The 20639-nt window shown below is 31.7% G+C and overlaps 2 protein-coding genes across 2 annotated transcripts; one reads left to right on the plus strand and one right to left on the minus strand.

Moving 5' to 3' along the window:
- The first annotated feature begins 6964 nt into the window (after positions 1-6964).
- Positions 6965-8386, plus strand: LOC127096564 (F-box/kelch-repeat protein At3g06240). Its single transcript, XM_051035114.1, has one exon. It carries the CDS (start codon positions 6965-6967, stop codon positions 8384-8386), a length of 1422 nt encoding a protein of 473 aa, XP_050891071.1.
- A 5080-nt stretch (positions 8387-13466) lies between these two features.
- On the minus strand, positions 13467-17313 carry LOC127097776 ((R,S)-reticuline 7-O-methyltransferase). The gene is made up of 3 exons (XM_051036263.1): positions 17185-17313; positions 14232-14996; positions 13467-14143 (listed from the first exon to the last, which is right to left on the minus strand). Exons 1-3 carry the CDS (start codon positions 17230-17232, stop codon positions 13844-13846), a joined length of 1113 nt encoding a protein of 370 aa, XP_050892220.1. The 5' UTR covers positions 17233-17313; the 3' UTR covers positions 13467-13843.
- Positions 17314-20639: the final 3326 nt, after the last annotated feature.

Raw genomic sequence — 20639 nt, forward strand, 5'->3', positions numbered from 1 at the left:
AAATGCGTTAACCGGTTACCACTGTTGAAAAAGGGAAAATTGAGAACTTTTAAATGTTGTAACCATTTTGAAAGTCGGGTCTCAATGTATTTCAAAATAGTCAGATGAATTGACTGATCAACTTCTCAAGACCAAACTTCAAATCTTGATGAATTAATGATTGAGGACACTCAAATAAGATCAAATATGCATGAAATGATGAGTTAAAGAACTTCCCTTGATTGTATTTGATCATGGGTTGAGGTTGCTTCATGAGCAAGGCACAATTGATGAATAGTTGAATTAGGGTTTCCTTGGGAATCAATCCTCAAGCCCGTTGGTTTGCTTTGATCAAATTGACAAGTTGAGATAATTGGGAGGCATATATGATAATTGAGAGATTTGGGAACCATTGTAATGCTTGCTTCCACTTCCATCTGGCCATATCATTGAGCATAGGGCCACCTTGGAGCCTCAGATCTTATGATTCCTCAAGCTACAAAATAAAAGATGTTAGTGACATATTTTTGTGCTTTTGGTTAGTAAACAAAATAAGAAAAACAATAATATACAATTCAAGCATGCTTGGTGGTCTCAAACCAACTCACACAAGTCCCACCCTAGGGTAAGGAGCCAAGATGCTATGATCCTTGAGGCAAGTGCAAATGCAATGATATGATGCCATGAGGGATCTTAGGGTCAAAATTAGGGTCTTACACAATGGTATAGGTCAAAAGTGACATATAATGTAACCTCGTATCACATGCTCAAACAAGTTGAATTAGCTCTAACTCCAAACATCAAAGTTGAAGTAGACCTCTTGAATTTATTGTGCAACTTGGAAATCTTCCATCTCATAAAAATTGAGCAAGTTATGGCCTTGGGAAGTTGACTTTCAAATTAGGGTTTAGACAAAATGACCTATAACGTTTCAACATATAAAATGATTTTCCAAGCAAAAGTAGCTCTAGGTCTCAACATGAAAGTTGTTTGGAATGTCATTTAGAGAAAGTTTTCTCTTGGAATCATTTTCATGTAGTGAAAATTGTAGGAGATAGGGTCTAGGGAGACCCAGTTTTGATCAGATGAATTCATTTGGCCAACCACCATCAACCAACTTGCTAATATTCAATTCTCTTGACTTTCTAGGCTCATGGTAGACCATATATGCATAAGATGATGAATTTTGAAGTGTCCCTTGAGAAATTTGATCAATTAGTGAGATAGCTTGTTGGAGAAGTTACTCAAATTACTCAGTCAAACTAGGGTTTTCAAGGCAAATCACCCTCAAACTCTTGAAGAAAACTTGATCAATATAACATGTAGTAATCATTTGGACTCATATATGATGCTCATAATCATTCTTGAATCAATCCATGGTTGTGCTCTTTGTCACGAGGGTCTCAAACCCTAGATATGAACTTGATAGATCAATGGAGATCATGCCCGACCTACAAAAGAGTTAGGCAAATGCAAAGACATATTTTTGGTATTTTGGTTAGTAAAATGATAAAATACAAGTATGATACAATCACAAAGTGCTTGGTGATCTCTCCCAAAACAAACTCAATGAAGGAGGGGTAATGTAACACCCCGTTTTATACCCCATAATACTTAACATATAATCAAAGTGAATAAGCACGCATATAAACAAAAGGGCGTCACATCGACGTTTTTAAAAACTAAAAATCTTTCAAAAACCAACATCATTCATCATCAGTATACAATACACCTGGTCATTTAAAATAACACATTTCAAATATCATGAATATACAAGTATATGCATTCGCAGCGGAAAATAATGTATACTCATGTATTTCATAAAATGATTCATGTCCCATACCATGATCATCTCTCAATAATCTCCTCAAGATAAAATAAAATCATATCCAGAATATTTGGCGCTATGGCCTCTCAAACAGCAATTGCAAATAAACACGTTCACAAGTAATAACATAATACATATCCAAATAAGACATGAGTTCAATACTACTAATCTACCCAGTGTTACATGACCAGAGCATTGACTCACTACCTAATCTCTAAGCTAAAACACGGAAACTCTCCGGCTAAACCTCGCGTGAGCTACCGTCCGCTTACTTCAGCAATACTACTCTTGAGTATCTGCACGATGCCCATGTAAAGGCAACATTCAAATAGAAGGGTGAAAATTCGAATCATTATGAAGAAGTATAATAAAGCACAATGATTAAATCAACCATTAAAGGAATTCACCACACCTTGTATAGCCATGTAAATAATACTAACCAATATTTATTTCACATGTTTCAAGCATACATCAAAACTCAAGGAGTATAATATTAAAATCCAATGCTATATTCCCAATTATACACGTAACTATAATTATCACATAATCACACATTTTACCAAGTTATGTATCCAAACATCACCAACTCAATTATCATATCTCATACACACATAACAATCACATCAATGCATATATTCAATGATCACATAACTCGAATGTGACTCAATGCAAGACATGTGACTCTATGCATGTGGTACCGCAATGTGAACCCAACGTTTCACCGCTTTCCGATTCAATATATAGAATCCAAGCCACGCTTCCGATCAGGACAAGATCAAAGCCACTACGTCTATTTCCAATTAAGGATCAACGTCTGCTACGCCTATTTCCATTCAAGGATCAATGTCTATTACCATGTGAACCCGCAGTTTCACCGCTTTCCGATTTAATATCTAGAATCCAAGCCACGCTTCCGATCCGGACAAGATCAAAGCCACTACGTCTATTTCCAATTAAGGATCAACGTTTGCTACGCCTATTTCCATTCAAGGATCAACGTCTACTACCATGTGAACCCACAGTTTCACCGCTTTCACCATAAAGCCGACCATGCCATGAATGAATGTACAAATACCAACAATATATGCAATTAAGATCATCTCTACCATCTCAATATTCCACATATAACCATAATTCAACTCTATGCATTATCCACCAATGGTACGTATACACATTCATAACATATATACTATTCACAAATATAGGCTAATTATCAAATACGCACACTTAGATTTTATTTCAAAATGGTTACAACATTTAAAAGTTCTCAATTTTCCATTTTTCAACAGTGGTAACCGGTTAACGCATTTTGGGTAACCCGTTACTCAGTTTAACAGAATTCAATTCCTGGGCAGATTTTCAGCAAGTAACCCGTTAACGCATTTTGCGTAACCCGTTACTCAGTTTACAGGATTCAATTCCTGGGCAGATTTTCAACAAGTAACCCGTTAACGCATTTTGGGTAACCCGTTACTCAGTTTACATAATTCAATTCCTGGGCAGATTTTCAGCAAGTAACCCGTTAACGCATTTTGGGTAACCCGTTACTCAGTTTACAGAATTCAATTCCTGGGCAGATTTTCAGCAAGTAACCCGTTAACGCATTTTGGGTAACCCGTTACTCAGTTTAAAACTGGAATTTTTCTTAACGTTAATATTACTGTAATGAAATTTAATAAATTAAGTGGCTTCTCAATCTATCCCTCAATTTCATCCATATATCCATTCCAAACGCAATTAATCATCACAAATCAAAGGTTACTCATCAAAATCTAACAATTCCAAAACCATAAAAATTAGGGATTTCAACCTAAACATATTTGTACCCATTGACCCAATTATACTAACCCATAATAATAAGGATTCTCCCCCTTACCTCTTCAATTTTCTGGAAACCCTAGCTTCTCCCTTGTTCTTCTCCTCTTCTCCTTACTTTTTCCTCTTTTCTTTCTCTGTTGCCTTGAAAATGACCAAATGAGTGCTACTTCTCACTCTCCTCACCTCTTACTATTCTAGTATTATATTTGGGCTTAAGGAATGATACCTCTAATTTAATTATTAGGCCCAATAAGACATAGTATTATAATATCTGTATTTAGTTCAAATAAATTAAACCAACACAATATACACACCAAGTTAATTAATATAATCAATTATTATACTACCTAACAACCAATTAATTAATTAACACTCCAAATAAATAAAATAAAATATAATAATAATATAAGAAATAAATACTAAAAATTGGGTTGTTAAAGGTAAGGAGGATGCCAAAGTATGATCCCAATGCTAATGCTTATGATAAAATTGCATGAGGGATCTTAGGGTCAAAATTAGGGTCTTACAGCTGCAATCTAGACATCTTCACTCTAGAGGTACCTTCATGAGTGGTTTTGAGAATATTCCAAGCATCTTTAGCCACCTCACCATTCTTCACCAGTCTGAAGATGTTCTTATCAACCCCATTGAATATAGCATTCAATGCTTTAGAGTTTCCAAGAGCTAGTTCATCCTCTTCCTTGGTCCATTCTTCCTTAGGCTTCTTATCAGTTATAACTTCTTCATCCTTTGTAGTGAAGGGATGTTCCCAACCTGTTATAACATCCTTCCAAGCCTTATTATCCAACGATTTCAGGAAGGCTACCATCCGAGGTTTCTAGTAGTCATAGTTAGATCCATCCGGAATTGGTGGTCTGTGCAGAGATCCTCCGTCTCTATCCATAGTACCAGAAAGTAACGTCCCAAGATCTCACCCAGACCCAGAGCAGGATGCCTGCTCTGATACCAATTAAAATTCTGGTATCAGATATGAGATGTCGAAGGTAATGTCACGACACTAATATCTGAAAAACAAGTGAAATATAAACCGGATAAAAAACAGAGTAACAATTTAAACAGCGTCACAAGCAATTGTTAACTCAGTTCGGTGCAAACACACCTACGTCTAGGGGCTACCACTAATGCTAACTTGTGTCCTTAAGGTACAAGTTAAAAAATTCACACATAGAAAGTTTATATTAGAAATAACAATAAAAAAATTAATTTTATATTTTTATTATAATCAATATATAATTTCTAAATAAATAAATATTTATTAAATTCTTCATTTGTGCCCTGAAAATACATGTTAGTATTATCTTAAAAATAAATGTATATAGACCGTGGACGTCCATAAAACACATTTATTTTTATTAAAATGTATTTGGTTTGTATGAAAGATATACTTTTATATTCAGGTTGTTTGATCTGTTTTTACCAAAATTAATTTAAATATATACTTACTATAATTGAGGTACAAGGAGTTTATTTAGTTTGAATATTAATCCATTTATATTAAATTTAAAGATATCAAAATCCGAATCAATTAATAATATTCAGTTTTATTTATATTTTACAATGATTTTCCACAAAATCTAAATCAAATCAAGGGGCTGTTTTAGCTTTAAATTTTTTTTATTTTTTTTTCAAAAATAAATTTTATAAAGTTGATTTTCAAAATATTACCAAATTTTCTTTATAAAGTTGATAGATTAGTGATTTTGAAAGAGTATTCAAATTTTACAATTGTTTACTTCCAACAAAATAATAATATTAATATTAATTATAAAAGTAATTACTTTTATATATATATATATATATATATATATATATATATATATATATATATATATATATATATATATATATATAATTTATGTTTTAGAAAGTTAAAGATGTATCCATAATATAAAATAATTTTATACCATTATTGAATGAACCCAATCTCTTCAAATTATGTTATTATTTAAAACAATTTAAATAATTCGATAGATTAGTGATTTTTTATTGAAAGATTATATAAAAAAAAGCTAATGCTAACTTATGTCTTTAAGGTATCAATTTTCTCTCTCTATAAAAAATAATATTTTTTAAAAAGTTAAAGATGTATCCATAATATAAAATAATTTTATAGCATTATTCAATGAACGATCTCTTCAAATTATGTTATTATTTAAAACAATTTAAATAATTTGATACATTAGTGATTTTTTATTGAAAGATTATATAAAAAAAAGTTAATACTAATTTGTGTCCTTAAGGTACAAATTAAAAAATTCACATATAGAAAGTTTATATTAGAAATAATAATAAAAAATTAATTTTATATTTTTATTATAATCAATATATAATTTCTTCATTTGTGCCCTTAAAACACATGTTAGTATTATCCTAAAAAATATGTATATAGACCGTGGAAGTCCACAAAACTTATTATCTTTTATTAAAATGTATTTGGTTGGTATGAAAGATATACTTTTATAATCAGGTTATTTAATCTGTTTTTACCAAAATTAATTTAAATATATACTTACTATAATTGGGGTACAAGGAGTATATTTAGTTTGAATATTAATCGATTTATATTAAATTTAAAGATATCAAAATCCGATTCAATTAATAATATTCAGTTTTATTTATATTTTACAATGATTTTCCGCAAAATCTAAATCAAATCGAGGGGCTGTTTTAGCTTTAAAAAATTAACTTTTTATTTATTTTCAAAAATAAAATTTATAAAGTTGGTTTTCAAAATATTACCAAATTTTCTTTATATTTGTTTTTTCTAAATTTAAGTTCTAATTTTGATATATTATAATATAAACACATGTTATTAACAATTAAAATATAATCAAAATTACAATTTTGTCTAAGAATTGTATCTTAAAAATGATATTTATGAAACATTATTTGAAATGGCTTTAAAATAAAATAATTTTTAAAAATATTAAAATCCAAAATAAGTTTTAATAAAATTATAAAAAAATTTAAAATAACATTTTAAAAGTTATTATTTAAACTAAATTTACACTAAAATCTTTTATGAATTGTTTTTTAATTTTTTTCTCGAAAACTTTATATCATTATAATTGTTATTTTTTAAAAAAGTTAAATTAAACAGCCTCCAAATTTTCCAAAAAAGAGTTGTTGTATTCATAGAATCATTAAACAATAAAATAATTGTATTCAAAAGCAAATTACTAAAACAAAAATTAGCTATTCAAATATTTCTCTAACCTAGAAGAAAACACAAATAACAGTGGTATCGGTGAATTGAAGAAATTTCCCCTTCTCTATAAGTGAAATCAGTAGAAGTCATCACCACCGTTCAACTCGACCATGGATTATCAGCAGAAGCAATCACCACCGTTCAACTCGACCATGGATTATCAGCAGAAGCAATCACCACCGTTCAACTCGACCATGGATTATCAGCAGAAGCAATCACCACCGTTCAACTCGACCATGGATTATCAGCAGAAGCAATCACCACCGTTCAACTCGACCATGGATTATCAGCAGAAGCAATCACCACCGTTCAACTCGACCATGGATTATCAGCAGAAGCTATCAGCGCCATTCAACAAGTGGTCTGATTCAAAGGTTAGTAGAAAGTATATTGACGATGATGTTGCCTTCCATGTTCTTTCAAAACTCCCTATTAAATCATTGAAGCGCTTTGGATGCGTACGCAAATCATGGTCCATTTTATTTGATAATTCTCATTTCATGAACATGTTCCGCAACCATTTCATATCTCATCGCAATTTTGATAATTATCATACATTTCTCCTCATATCTAAACGTGATTGTGCTGATGGTTACCATGTTGAATTGCATTTGCTCGATAGTAAAATCAAATTAACTTTGCCACCTCCATTTTCAGAAGATGAGTATATGAGTCCTAGTATTTTGGGAAAAACAAGTGTTAATGGTGTTTTTTGTATCGCGCAAGATAATATAAGGGTAGATCCAAATAGGGACAGATATATATTGTGGAACCCGACTACCGAGGAAACCCTTGTCATTCCTCCTAGCCCCGATCAACTTATACCAAAACACCCTCTCGTTTGTGTGTTTCAAAAGTTTCAAGGATTTGGTTATGACCAAGTAAGAGATGACTTTAAGGTGATTCAGTATGTATCATTTGATAGCTCAAGTTGTAATGGCTATGACCCTGATTCTCCTCCACCACAAGGTATAATGTATTACTCTTTTTTTGAGATATATAGTCTAAAAAATAATTCTTGGAAGATACTCCACATAGAAAATATGTCTCTACGGTGTGTTAATGATGGATTTAATAGTGACGAATTGTACACGGATGGTGCATGTCATTGGTTGGTTAAGGGTAAACGTGATCAAATACTGATGGTGATGTCATTTGACGTGAGTCATGAGGTGTTCTTTACAACACCCATCGATGAAAGATCTGATTTGGATAATGGACACTTGGCGGTGTTAAATGGGTCAATTACTTTTATCATAAATCATGACAACAATAATATTTTTCACATATCTATTCTAGGTGAAATCGGTGTGAAAGAATCATGGATCAAACTATTTATTTGTGGCCCCGCGCCTTCCATTGACTGGCCCCCAATTGGATATGGGAAGAAGGGATACATTTTCTTTAGAAAAATTAATGATGAGCTAGCCTATGTTGATTTGAGCACCCAAATAATTGAGGAGATTGGTGTTAAAGGGGAGAAATACTGTTGTAAGATCGGAGTTTACAAGGAAAACCTTTTCTCAATTTGAGGATCAAGTAGCTAGGGTTTTTTTCTTCTTATTGTTTTCACTCGGATGTATGTGGCTATGGATATTAGGATTTTTACCTTATTTTTACCTTGTATGCAAAGTGATTTGTCAACTTCATAATTCATAGTTGTTATACCATGTATTTGACAATTTAAGAAGACACTTGGTGATATGGATCTTGATTTATGAATTTACTTGAAAGGTGTACTCTTTTTTAATTTGCAAACTGATTATTGTGTCTATTTCATTTGTAAGAATGGTATGTTTTCCTTAATGAATGTGCTCCAGTTTTACTTATTAATGAAAAATGAGTGGTGATTTCACTTAAATATGGAAAAATATATGATAATAAACTTAAAGTGATGTGTTGCATGTTCAGTGTTGTAGTATTTTGATACTACATAATCATGTTGCTGGTTCAGTATTGTTGTTATATTTGAATACTACATAATCATAATGCTTGTTCAGAATGTTTTAGAAGGTTGTATGAAAATTATAGGTTGCAGTCTGGTGCATGCTACACAATCTTGTCTATATTTATAACTTCTTCCAATCCCTCTTGTGATTGCACAGGAGTGTTGTTTGTTGTGAAGTAGGAGGCCGTAACGGAAGCTCCTTCAAGACATACCATGCAATCAAGACATATATGTTTGGAGCATTTTTTGAATTTAAACATTATGTTCAATGATATGGATGTCAGGTATAATTCTTACCAACAAGAGTTGATAATATAATAAAATAGAAATAAATATGACACTAGAGATAGATAATGATATCAACATGAACATGAAATAGTCATACGCTACCATTTCATGATAACATATATTATAGGCCTAGATATTTAATTTAGTGATTTGGCTAACTGAGATGATTTTTTTCTATGAAATCTCAAATTCAAACCATCACCACTAAACTGATAAAATGATAAAATTGTTTCTGACACAATTTTATTTTCGTTTTAAAAATGAAGTTAATAGCAGTTTTATTTAAATTTAAATAAATTTATCTTTATATTTATTTTTTAAATTTAAGATTATATAAAATGAGAAAATTACTTGTATAAGCTTAAAATCATGAAGAGTGTTATGAACACTCCCTTCAATCTATTTATTAATTTCTTTTCCAGCTAAAAGAAAAATACTTTTTCTTTGCTAAAAGAAAAATATTGTTTTCAAAGTCTTCAAAGTCTGCTTTATGCAAAAATGTCAGGCTCAGGAGGGCGAGATCGTCTTCTATTAGGGACTGACTCGCCCTAAGCGCTCTCTACTTGTCTAATTATTGAAAACGTGGGACAAGACGTGTCTCGGTTAGAGAGAAGTCGCCATAAGTGGGCTTATTTATGATTCCCTAGGAAATAAGGATTCAACGGTCCAATATTGTGTGGACGATTATCATTCCAAGAAAACCATATGCCCAAGACTCTCTGTAAATCATTATCCTCAATATACACGCATAAAACACATAGTTTCTCACCTCACGTGAGGTTGTTCTCTTTATAGCCAAAAACCACCACTAAACAGTGTCTCTTACAACCATGAGCAAGTCCTAAGCACCATCAATTACAAAACCCGCATAAGGATACCATGAACTCATGTACTTTTTTTGAAAAGTACAACAATGTCCATTGTGGGACTCCGATAAACTAACTTAGGTCATACCTCTTTCATTATCATCCTCTATGTCTTCTCTCGAAGTTGGCTAAAAAAATTGTATACTCCAATGTTAACACCATAGATGGGGGTTTCGCTAAAGTTAGAAATTTCTAACTTCTTCTAGAGGAATATGTGAGAAAAAATCTTTGGAATTCATGATCCTGCTTTAAGAGGGTGATGAGGAAGAGATTTTATACCTGAACCGCCAATGGCCAAAGAAAAATCTTCATCTGGCAGAGACAGGTACTCATTCCTTTTAAACTTTTTGGTAAATTTTTAGCGTTTTTAGGACCATTTCCAACAACTAAGTCATAACTTAGAAAGGTGAAGAACTTCTTCCCATGTTACCCTCTAACCATGCCCTATGCATTCAAAGAATGCTTTCTCGATTTATCTTTCATGGAAACACCTGAATGTGTCTCCCAATCTGCTCTTCATGCTCAAAACAAAGACTATATTGTCTGGCTCAACAAAGTCCAGGGAAGCTAAAAGCATATTGGGGCAAATGTTGGGTCCTACTCTCGACAATTGAATGAGGTCGAAAATACCTATTTTCTTCCAGAAATCTCCTTTAATCTTTTCAACCTTATCTAGCTAGGATAAATAGTCTGAAGGGTCTTTCGACCATGGACAAGTTCTAAAGATCCTAGCATAATTCAAATAAGTTAAATTCAACTCTCCATCATCAGTCGAACTTTGTGGGTTATTTTGTTCTACAGTTTTCTCTTGAGGTTGAGGTTTCCTCCAGCGCCTATGGGTTTGGTATGGAAATAGGTGGAAAAAAATTCTTTCAGACGATCTGGTTTAATATCTGGATTGGGGAGTGGACCTAACATAGCGTGACAAATTCCAGAAACAAGAACAGGAATTAATACCTGGGATTTGTAGATACATTCCTTCTCTCTCTCATTGGGAGGTTCAGGAACGTATTGTTGGTTTCCAATAGTCATTGGTCCCTTCAACTCGTGCGCAGGCTGAAGAGTTGAATCTTGAGTCTTCTTAGAATGTTTGCTGCTGGAAGATTTTTGAGGAGCCATTGTTGAGGAAAACAAAGAAATTTTTCCAGGAAAGTTGAAAGTATGAGAATGGGTATGAAGAAGAAAGCTTAAAGCCTAAAAAGGTTTCAGAGAAAATAGGGAGTGAGTATTTATAAGGGAAGATGATGAAAACATTTGAGTTTTTAAGGATAGTCGTGGGACACGTGGCTGAATCACAACGGTGATGATGAAGATGTTGGAAGTTGAAAAAGGCCATGATGTTAAGTTCAGGAAATGACGGGGGTAAGGTCTAAACATGGGCTAGACATGACGTTTCTGAAAAAAGTGTAGTGATGAAATCTGTATGGGAACTTGGGATTATGGAAGCGTGAAAATAGTGAGATTGAATGACATGGCATCGAAATATTGGTTGACAACAAATGATTGTTTCTCCAGGGTAGTCGAAACATCTTTGCTGGGGGGCAATTTGTATACATGTATTTTCGACGCCATGAAATTAATAAGCAGAACTAGTGCTTTTCGACACTTCGACAAATGGAGATGTTGGTTCGACATTTCAACAAGAGAAGTTGTCTGCAGATGAAAAGACGTCTTTGACAAGTATGAATGATGTTATGATATTTCGACAATTTGACAAAGTCTGAAGAGAGACGTCATTTCGACGTAAAGCGGAAATTCAAATTCAAAAGAGTTATAACGTCTGGCAGAAGACGCGTGGAAACACCTGGCGAAAGGAAGTTATGCAGAGAGCCAAGTGTCATAGTTTTAGGATTTATTCGTTAGTGACAGTTATTTTGTTTGTATATAAATAGGATAGTTGTTATCAGAAAAAGTGTGTGAAAAACTTGTACAAAATTCCTGCAAAAATACTCAAAGTACCCGTGTGAGAGAAAAAAGTCTTATTTGGAAAATGTACGTGTGAACAAACACCATTTCTTTAAAGTTTTATCTTATAGATTTCAAAGTGCTTTACCAATTTTCCTTTAGTTTTACCATTCATTTATCTTTTACATTTACTCTTCGACAAGTTATTTTTCGCCATTTATCTTAGTCTTGTTAAGTTTACTTTTACTTATACACTTTTAGTCAATATCTGTCGTACATGAAGAACTTAGTAAAACCACATAACGGATACAAAGGTTGTTCTAAAGAGTTACAAAGTTATCTAAATTTGCACATGTCCTAGGATTTGTATGGTTGATCCTGCAAGTAACCCAATTCGACAAGTTTTGGAAAACCAGAGGTTGTTCGCCAAAATCAACAGCGAACAGTTACATGGCATGATTTTTTTGATGTGACACCCTATGTGGTTGTATTTAAAATTAAATTATGTGATAATTGATTGTGGGGTTTTAGGGTGTTACAAAACCCAAATTAATTTAGAGCGGGGACAGGTGCAGGGAAAACCTGATTTTTAATTACAAGGCAGAGGATACTACTACTTGCCCCGCGCCCATCCTCGCCTATTGAATATAATTTATTACCCTTATTTTTAATAATTTTATTACTCATTTACACTTTATTAATGTTAAAATATCATGTTTATTAGAGTTATTATTTATTATTTTTAAAATACAAATTAAATAAAAATGATAAAGTATTATGATTATTCTTTAAATAATCAATTATTTAATTTATCTATTAATTTTTATCGTAATTGAAAAATATGCATTTTAAAACAAGTTATAGTTTATGCGGGTGGAGGCAAGACGAGATGGAAAAACCTGTTCTGTTGGGGTTGGGGTTAGGGGACTTTTTATTAGTCACAATCGATTTAGGGGTGGGGGCAGGGTTGGTTCTAGGAGACGGGGCAGGGGCGGGATTGGTAATGCTTATATTTTCCCCCCGTCTCGCCTCATTGTCATGTCAAAATCGAATAAATGAAATAACACATAAATTATAAATAATGATAAATGAAATTACACATATATATATATATATAAATTTAAATAGAATATCAAAATAAAAGATAATACCGACTGCTTTTAGATAGATTAGATAAACAAATTGGTTGTGTTTTTATTTGATTTGATTGTATGTTTGCTCTAAACAAAAGTTGTTAGTATTGCTAGAAATTATTATTAGAAGTGATTGATATTGGCTCACTTGGTTTCAACATGGTTTGAAATTGATAACAAATTTAATACAAACAAGTTTGTAGTTATATTGTATAACTTTAACTTAAAATTGCTATTTTTAGTTGTCTTTCTTTTAAAATTGTATTGCTTATATGTCTAATAAGTTGTACTTCCTCCATTTTTTTTTTCAAATAACAAGAAAACTAATAAATTTTATTAATAATGATCCTTTTATCTATAATATTCTTAATTATTTATTAATTCATTTTATTTTATTTTCTCTTTAATAAATAATTTAGGATAATTTGGATAAAATAACCATTAATATTACTTTGATCTTTGAAAACCATAATTAAAAAGAAACAATTTTTCACTCACAATTAAAAAGGAAGGGAGTATATAATAAGTGATACAATTGATTGAGACAATAGAAGTTAAATGAAAAAGGGAAGAAAATGTGCACAACAATAACAATTCATCAAACTCATTAACAATTAACCGTAGAGTCTTAAAATACTCAGCCAACACTTTGTTGCATGACCTCCTTATGAAACCAAAAGAAGCTCCCTCATGGATGAACCATAGCCATCTCTAGGTGCTGAGCAGAATTTTTATTCAAATTATGATACACAGATTATTTTTGCCTTAGATAACAAAACTCCCATTAAAACCACACAAAGCAACACATACGAAATCATCATGAAACCAAACTCATCACAAATCATGAATTTAGATTGGAAACGCCTCAATGATGGATGGAAGAGCATTGATTTTGATGATGTTGTAACGAGGGAATCCCGTCTCTTTGAATAGGTATTTCCAGTTCTCTTCGGTCCTTTCCTTACCACCAGCATTATGTGCAAGAAGCAACATGTCAAATGCTATGCCAACGTCGGTAAATGGTTCAGCTCCTTCCGGATCCAAAACATGATCCACAATGATCACCTTTCCTGTTTTCTCTGGTATTGACTTCCTACAATTCTTCAATATCTTTATGCAATGGTCGTCGCTCCAGTCATGAAGAATCCACTGCCATTCACTCAAACATGTTCATTATTATTCTAGTTCAAAGAGTGTTAACATGATTAAAATGTGTGTATGTTTTGAGTTATTATACCTTCATGTAAATAGCATCAGCACTAGGAACAGAAACAAACATGTCTCCTTCAATATGGGTGATACCATCAATTTGAGGTGCAGTTGAAATAACATGAGGTAAATCAAAGTTAATAGCTTGAATATGAGGATAAGCTCTAACAATCTCAGAGAGAGATCCACCAATACCACCACCAACATCAACCAAAGACTGAATTTGGTTAAACCCATCTCTGTAACCTGCAATAACAGCCCTAGATATGATCCTAGCAGTGCACACCATACCTTGGTTAAACAATTCATTGTATTTCGAGTCCAAACCCGTCGTTTCAAATTGTTCATGACCATGACACCTAAAGAAAGCAGTGCCATTTTTGGTTCCTTCTCGTACAATTTCACTGATATAGTTATTAGGGTTCAGATGAAACGGGTGATTCTCTAGCAACAACATAGGTGCCAATGTCATTTTTGTGTCTTGTAGGATCCATTTCGATGCGTGTGTTAAACCGTAGAGAATCTCTCCGGTTTCGGATTTTTCTGCACTGAAAATTTTTCTACGAACCATGACTCTCATTACTCTTAAGAGAAGAGAAGAATCGGGGGTGGGTGCATCTTCAAGATTTTGCACAATTTGTGACAGGGAAATTGGTTTACCATATCTATCGATTATGTCAGCTATGTGTAGCTCAACAATAGCTTTTAGAGCAAATGAGTCGGTGAATTGTGTCATGTATTTCCATATTTCAATTTGTCCAAGTAGTGATTCTTCCTCTTCTTTGCTCACATCCTAATCAATAGAAAACATGCCATTAATATAGGATGGAATAAAGTAGGGGTGTCGAACGGGCATGCCCGCCCCGCAAAAGCCCGAAAAAAAACGGGGCGGAACGGTCATAGTTAAGGATGTGAGCCTAAAACATAGGTCCGTCCTGCAAAAAAGTGAGGACGAGACAGGGAATGCCCGCGGACACTGCACTCTTTAAGTCTAAAAATACAAAAATTTATGTAAATACATGTGTTCGTAAAAACTCGCGAAAAAAACGGGGCAGGACGGGACAGACAAATTAGAGGGTGAGGGCCTAAATCCTTGGTCCGCCCCGCACAAAAGTGCGGGCGGGGCGGGGAATGCCTGCGGATCGAACCCGTTTTGCCACCCCTAAAATAAAATATAAATTTATTATATAAATTTAGAAATATAATATAAAGTTTATTTCTAACTCTTAATTTGTTTTTATTCGTAGAGAAAATGATAATAATAATCATTAAAATTAGTAAGATCTCTTTGTTATAGTTTGTTTTATTTTAGAAGTATTTTTAACATTTTTTCAAGAAACTAAAAATATGACAAAAGTTTATAAACTACTTAAAAAAACGTATATATTAACTATTTTAAAGGTGAACTTTACTATTATTTGTAAATTTTAACAAAATAGTGTATCTGATTTTTCATTTTTTTTTATTGTTATGAAAGTTATTATTTTACAAAAATTGGTATGTAAGGGTTCACTTTTTTGTCATTTTTTTCAGAGGTTATTGCTAGACAAAAATTGCTTAAATCATTCCACCTCCGTCGCTAAATACAATTATTTTTAGAATAAATCATTGGAGTAAAGAAAATTAATTGAAATATTAAATTTTTAAGTTTATTTTTAATTTAAAAAATATATTTAATATTTATATACAAGTATTTGATAAACATTGCAGAAAAAAAAGAAATACAATTAAAATATATATTAAAAAAATAGTTAATGCACTTTAAAATTCAAAGTTAATTTTAGAGACAAAAATAAATTCAAGAGGAGGTTTTTTGAGCAAGCACTAAAATTATTCTATTCAATGGAGAACTTCGTGATAGGTGGCAAAAAGATTTAATTTTCTCATAACAATCAATTAAAAAAGATCTTTCTCATCTCGTCAAATACTATAAATTTCTAAAAATTATTTATAGATACTTTTAAAAATAATTTTAGTTTTTATTAAATAAAGTGATTTTATTTTTTATTATTACCTTAAACAACCACCAAATTACTTAACTTTTTAAAATAAATAATATAATACAATATAATTTATTAAAAAAACGAATTTAAGTTGAACCAAGACAAATAAATATTAATTGACAAAAAAAACAATATTGACTTGAACGATAATTAATATTGAATTTAATATTGTGACTATGTTTGAAAGGGTCAGCGTGATGAAGATGGAATATGGTTGAAAGAAAAATTATAATGGAATGACAAAACTTAAAAATTCGTATGATTATAAAAAAATACGGAATTTTTTTTTGTGATTGAGAATATAGGTTAAATTTTGATATTGACATATTAAAAAATTTTGAAAATTAAAAAATGGTCAATTTAATGCATTTTTTTGAACCGAAATTTTTTTTAAAGCCGGTTCCGATTCTTTGATTCGAATGGTTTTGGACGGTTCAACCCGGTTTTTACGATTTTACTCCGATTTTGACCCGTTAACGATTTTGAAAGATTGACCCAACCAGATTCATCACCGGTTCCTGGTCCAACCGGTTGAACCGGATGGTTCGGTCCGGTTTTTAAAACATTGGCTTAAACAACCATAATTTTTATCTTTGGATTTTAGTTTTTTTAGTTTTTTGTTAAAAAAAAAACATGATTTATTTAAGGATAAATCTTGCTTTTTATAGTATGTTTTATAAATGTTGAAGAGTGGAAATTTATTGTTTCTTTTCCATTTTTAGGATGCATAGAGTTGATAATATCTTGAGTATGACAAGTCAATTAACTCAAAAGTCTGAGACATGTTTTGTGTGGTGTCCATATAATCAGTTAGTCCAATCTGAACTGAACACTGGGAAGGCAGGGTTAGTATCAATCTATCCAGTGGCCACAAAAACATAAATCAAATAAAATATTAAAAAGATCAAGACATGAATGAATGATATAGCCTGTTCTCAGTGTTATTATAACGATAAAAGTGTATGAATATCTACGCACCTTGAAAGCAGAAGAAGGTGGGGAGTGGTTGGAAAGAACGGTCTCCATTATGTTTTAAGTGAAGAAAGAAAGGCTTTCAATGAGTTAGTGCAGTGTGTGTGGAATGAATCTCTAAGTTGCAAAATCGATGGGTTAATAAAGGCCATGAGGTAACAAAAAAAGTGCTATTAGAGGTTTGTCATTACTTATTCCCTTATCGACATCAATGTTGTTTGTTAGTTCATTAAAACTCCATTAAGTCGTTTTCTAAAATCTTAGCATAATGAAATGAAATCATGTTAAATGTTCTACTGCACTACTAAACTGTTCTAGTGGTAAAGATGAGATCTTGATACCAGACTTTTTAATAATAACAAGATTCACACTATCAAAAAAATCAAAACATTTTATTCATCTTAATAAAAAAATTTATACCACACTTTTTAATAATAATAAGATTCACACCATTAATTTTTTTCATCTTATTAAATTTTATCCCTATTCTATTACGGTTTCTCTTTTGAATATTGTACATTATTAAAACCAAATTAATATTGAATTATTGTGTTTTACTTCACAATTTTCTCATATTATCTTAATTTTTCTTAAGTTAAATATTTGATTATTGTGGTCACATCTTCAATTTTCTTTATCTTCAATTTTCTTTCCCGTCTGAATATTGACACGTACCACATGCGTGTCATAAACCTCTAATAGCATAGCCAATTAGCCTCCCAACACAGTGTTGTCACCACGGCTACCTCAACAGTCAATGCTTTCGATCCTGTGAGGTAGGCTCCAATTCCTCCAATAGTCAAGGACAATCTGATCCTAGTTATTCCTTCTTCTACTTCTACTCCTCTGAATCCAATTTCTCATAAGCATGTTCCAAGTTCTACCGACCTTTCGGTCTTTCCAACAATTGTTTCAAGACCAAACCTTAAAGAAACCTCCAACGCAAAAACGGATCCGCTACTTTGTGGTTTAGACTCAACCATTGATTTATTGGCATAATGTGAATCATGTCATTAATAATTATTTCAATATATCAAAATTTCAATTAAAAAAATGAATAATGTCCCAAAATATTTTAAAAAGAATTGTCTAATTCACGTCTCAACCTGATAATTTCTTCATTGATATATTATCAAAATCTTAAAATAACAAATTTAAATTTAAGATGTTTCAAACTTCCATGGCTACTGAAAATATTATAGTTACTTCTCGTGATGTCTTTGACAAACCGTTCAAGTTTGAGGGAAGGCATTTCAAACGTTGGCAACGAAAAAAATGTGATTTTCTTCAGCTTTAAATTGTTTTCAATGTTTTGACATATGACATTTCTGTTGTTCCTTCTTGATCAAACGAGCAAACTAACGCTAAAAAAAACCTATAGATTCAGATAAAATAGTTATATCCAATGAATCTGAATTCGCTGCACATATTAAAGAAAATGATTTAGAGTAAAGGAAAGAAATCGCCTTATGAAAGGGAATGATTATATTTGCAAAGGGTCATATTATGATTGGACTCGCAGATGATTTGTATGATTATTATATTAGTTAGTTATAATACTACAAGACCAGTTTGGGGGACTCTGAAAAAGAACAATGATACTAAAGAGGTTGGAGCAAAGAAATATAATGTTAGTCGCTACCTGAAGTATCAAATAACTAATGAAAGATATGTTAATGCTCAATGTCATGAAATTCAAAAGATTTCTCATGAGATCGTCAGTAAAAATATGTCTTTAGATGAACAATTTCAATTTTCTTTATTATTGACAAATTTCCCATGATTTTAAAGATTTTAAAATTTTGCTTCGTCACAAAACAAAAGAATTTCAATCGAGCGTCTGATTACTTGCCTCTGAAAGGAAGAAGAATCTTGTAGACAAGATCAAAAATAAAATTTCTTGGTTGTTTCAAAAAACAATAATAAATTTGACGTGGTTCTCAAGGGAAATGGAAAACCGTTAAAGAATAACAACTGCAATGCTATGAACCGAATTAAGAATTGAAACCCTTTAAGGTTTCCAATTTCTCCAAATGCTAGGAAACAACCATCACCATAAAGATATTACGTTGTTGTTTTACCTTGCTTTAATTATGGAAAATCAAATCATATAGTTAAGAGATGTAAGAGTAGACTTAAACTTAGTGTTATCCTTAATGCACAGACTGCTTAGCATTTTATTTCTATGATCACTGAAATCAACATGGTTAACGGATTTGATGGTTGGTAGATAGGCATTGGTTTCTCTTTTTGTGTCTATTATGATCGTGCAAAGTTTAAAATATGCACAAATATTAAACATAAGAAAGTGATGTTGGAAGATGCTCACACCACTAATGTTATAGGTATTGGGGATGTGGAGTTGAAGTCCACCTTCAAAAATACTGTGATTTTGAATGATGTCATGCATGTCTATAAGATTAGAAAGAATTTAGTTTCTAGATTTCTTCTAAATAAGTTACGGTTTAGTCAGTTTAATGGGGTAGATTTATACACAACCACTAAGAATAATATTTTTGTGAATGAAATTGATATATTTAATATTTTTATGAATGAAATAGAAAATCAATTTAGTAAGAATGAAAATGAAGCAAAACAATTTAGTAAAAAAAGTTAAGAGGTTTCGTAGTGATGGTGGAATTGAGTATAATTATAGTTTATTTAATAAATTTTATAAAACAACATGGAAATGTAGATGAAACCATAGAATCATATTTTATGAAATAAGTGGTAAATAAAAAATCAAGAATATAACTCTTATTGAATTATTTGTTGCTATTATGTTGAATTTTGGTGTTACATCTCACTGGTGTAGGAGAAATTTTATTAATTGTTTGCTATGTCTTGAATAAAGTTCTCAAACCTAAAAACAAGATATTTTCTTATGATATATTTAAGTAAAAACAACTAAAATTGTCTTATTTTAGAACTTGGAGTTGTTTGGCTTATGTTAGAATTTCGGATTCGAAGCGAGTACAACTCTCTAGTAGAGCCTATGATTGTGTATTCATTGGGTATGCATTAAACAATAAAACATATAGGTTTTATGATCTAAATTTTAAAGTGATCATAGAATTAAACAATGTTGAATACTATGAAAAATAAATTTCCTTTCAAATCGAGAAATAGTGGAAGAACTGAATCGAATCACATTCATATGACAAGAACCACTGAAAGAAACAATGAAGTAAATACAAAAGTTTGAAGAAGTAAGAGAGTAACACTTGCTAAAGATTATGGGTCCAATTATGTGACATATTGCGAAGAAGAAGATCCAACAAATCTTCAAGAAGTATTATCATTTTTATATGTAGATTTGTGGCAAGAAGTTATTAACAATGTGGTAGATTCTCTAGAAACTAACAGGACCTTAGTAGACTTGCCTCCTGGATCAAACCAATCAGTTATAAATAGGTTTTGAGAAAGAAACTAAAACCTGTGGTGTAATACCCTAAAAACCC

Source organism: Lathyrus oleraceus, chromosome 6 (genome assembly GCF_024323335.1).
Source record: "Lathyrus oleraceus cultivar Zhongwan6 chromosome 6, CAAS_Psat_ZW6_1.0, whole genome shotgun sequence".
Taxonomy (NCBI): domain Eukaryota; kingdom Viridiplantae; phylum Streptophyta; class Magnoliopsida; order Fabales; family Fabaceae; genus Lathyrus; species Lathyrus oleraceus.

Excerpts from the sequence above, each read along its gene's own strand:
- LOC127096564 (XM_051035114.1), top strand. The coding sequence starts at position 6,965 with ATGGATTATCAGCAGAAGCAATCACCACCGTTCAACTCGACCATGGAT.
- LOC127097776 (XM_051036263.1), bottom strand. The coding sequence starts at position 17,232 with ATGGAGACCGTTCTTTCCAACCACTCCCCACCTTCTTCTGCTTTCAAG. Across the intron at positions 14,997-17,184 it reads CACCTTCTTCTGCTTTCAAG|GATGTGAGCAAAGAAGAGGA; the intron begins GTGCGTAGATAT and ends TCTATTGATTAG. Across the intron at positions 14,144-14,231 it reads CTGATGCTATTTACATGAAG|TGGATTCTTCATGACTGGAG; the intron begins GTATAATAACTC and ends AGTGAATGGCAG.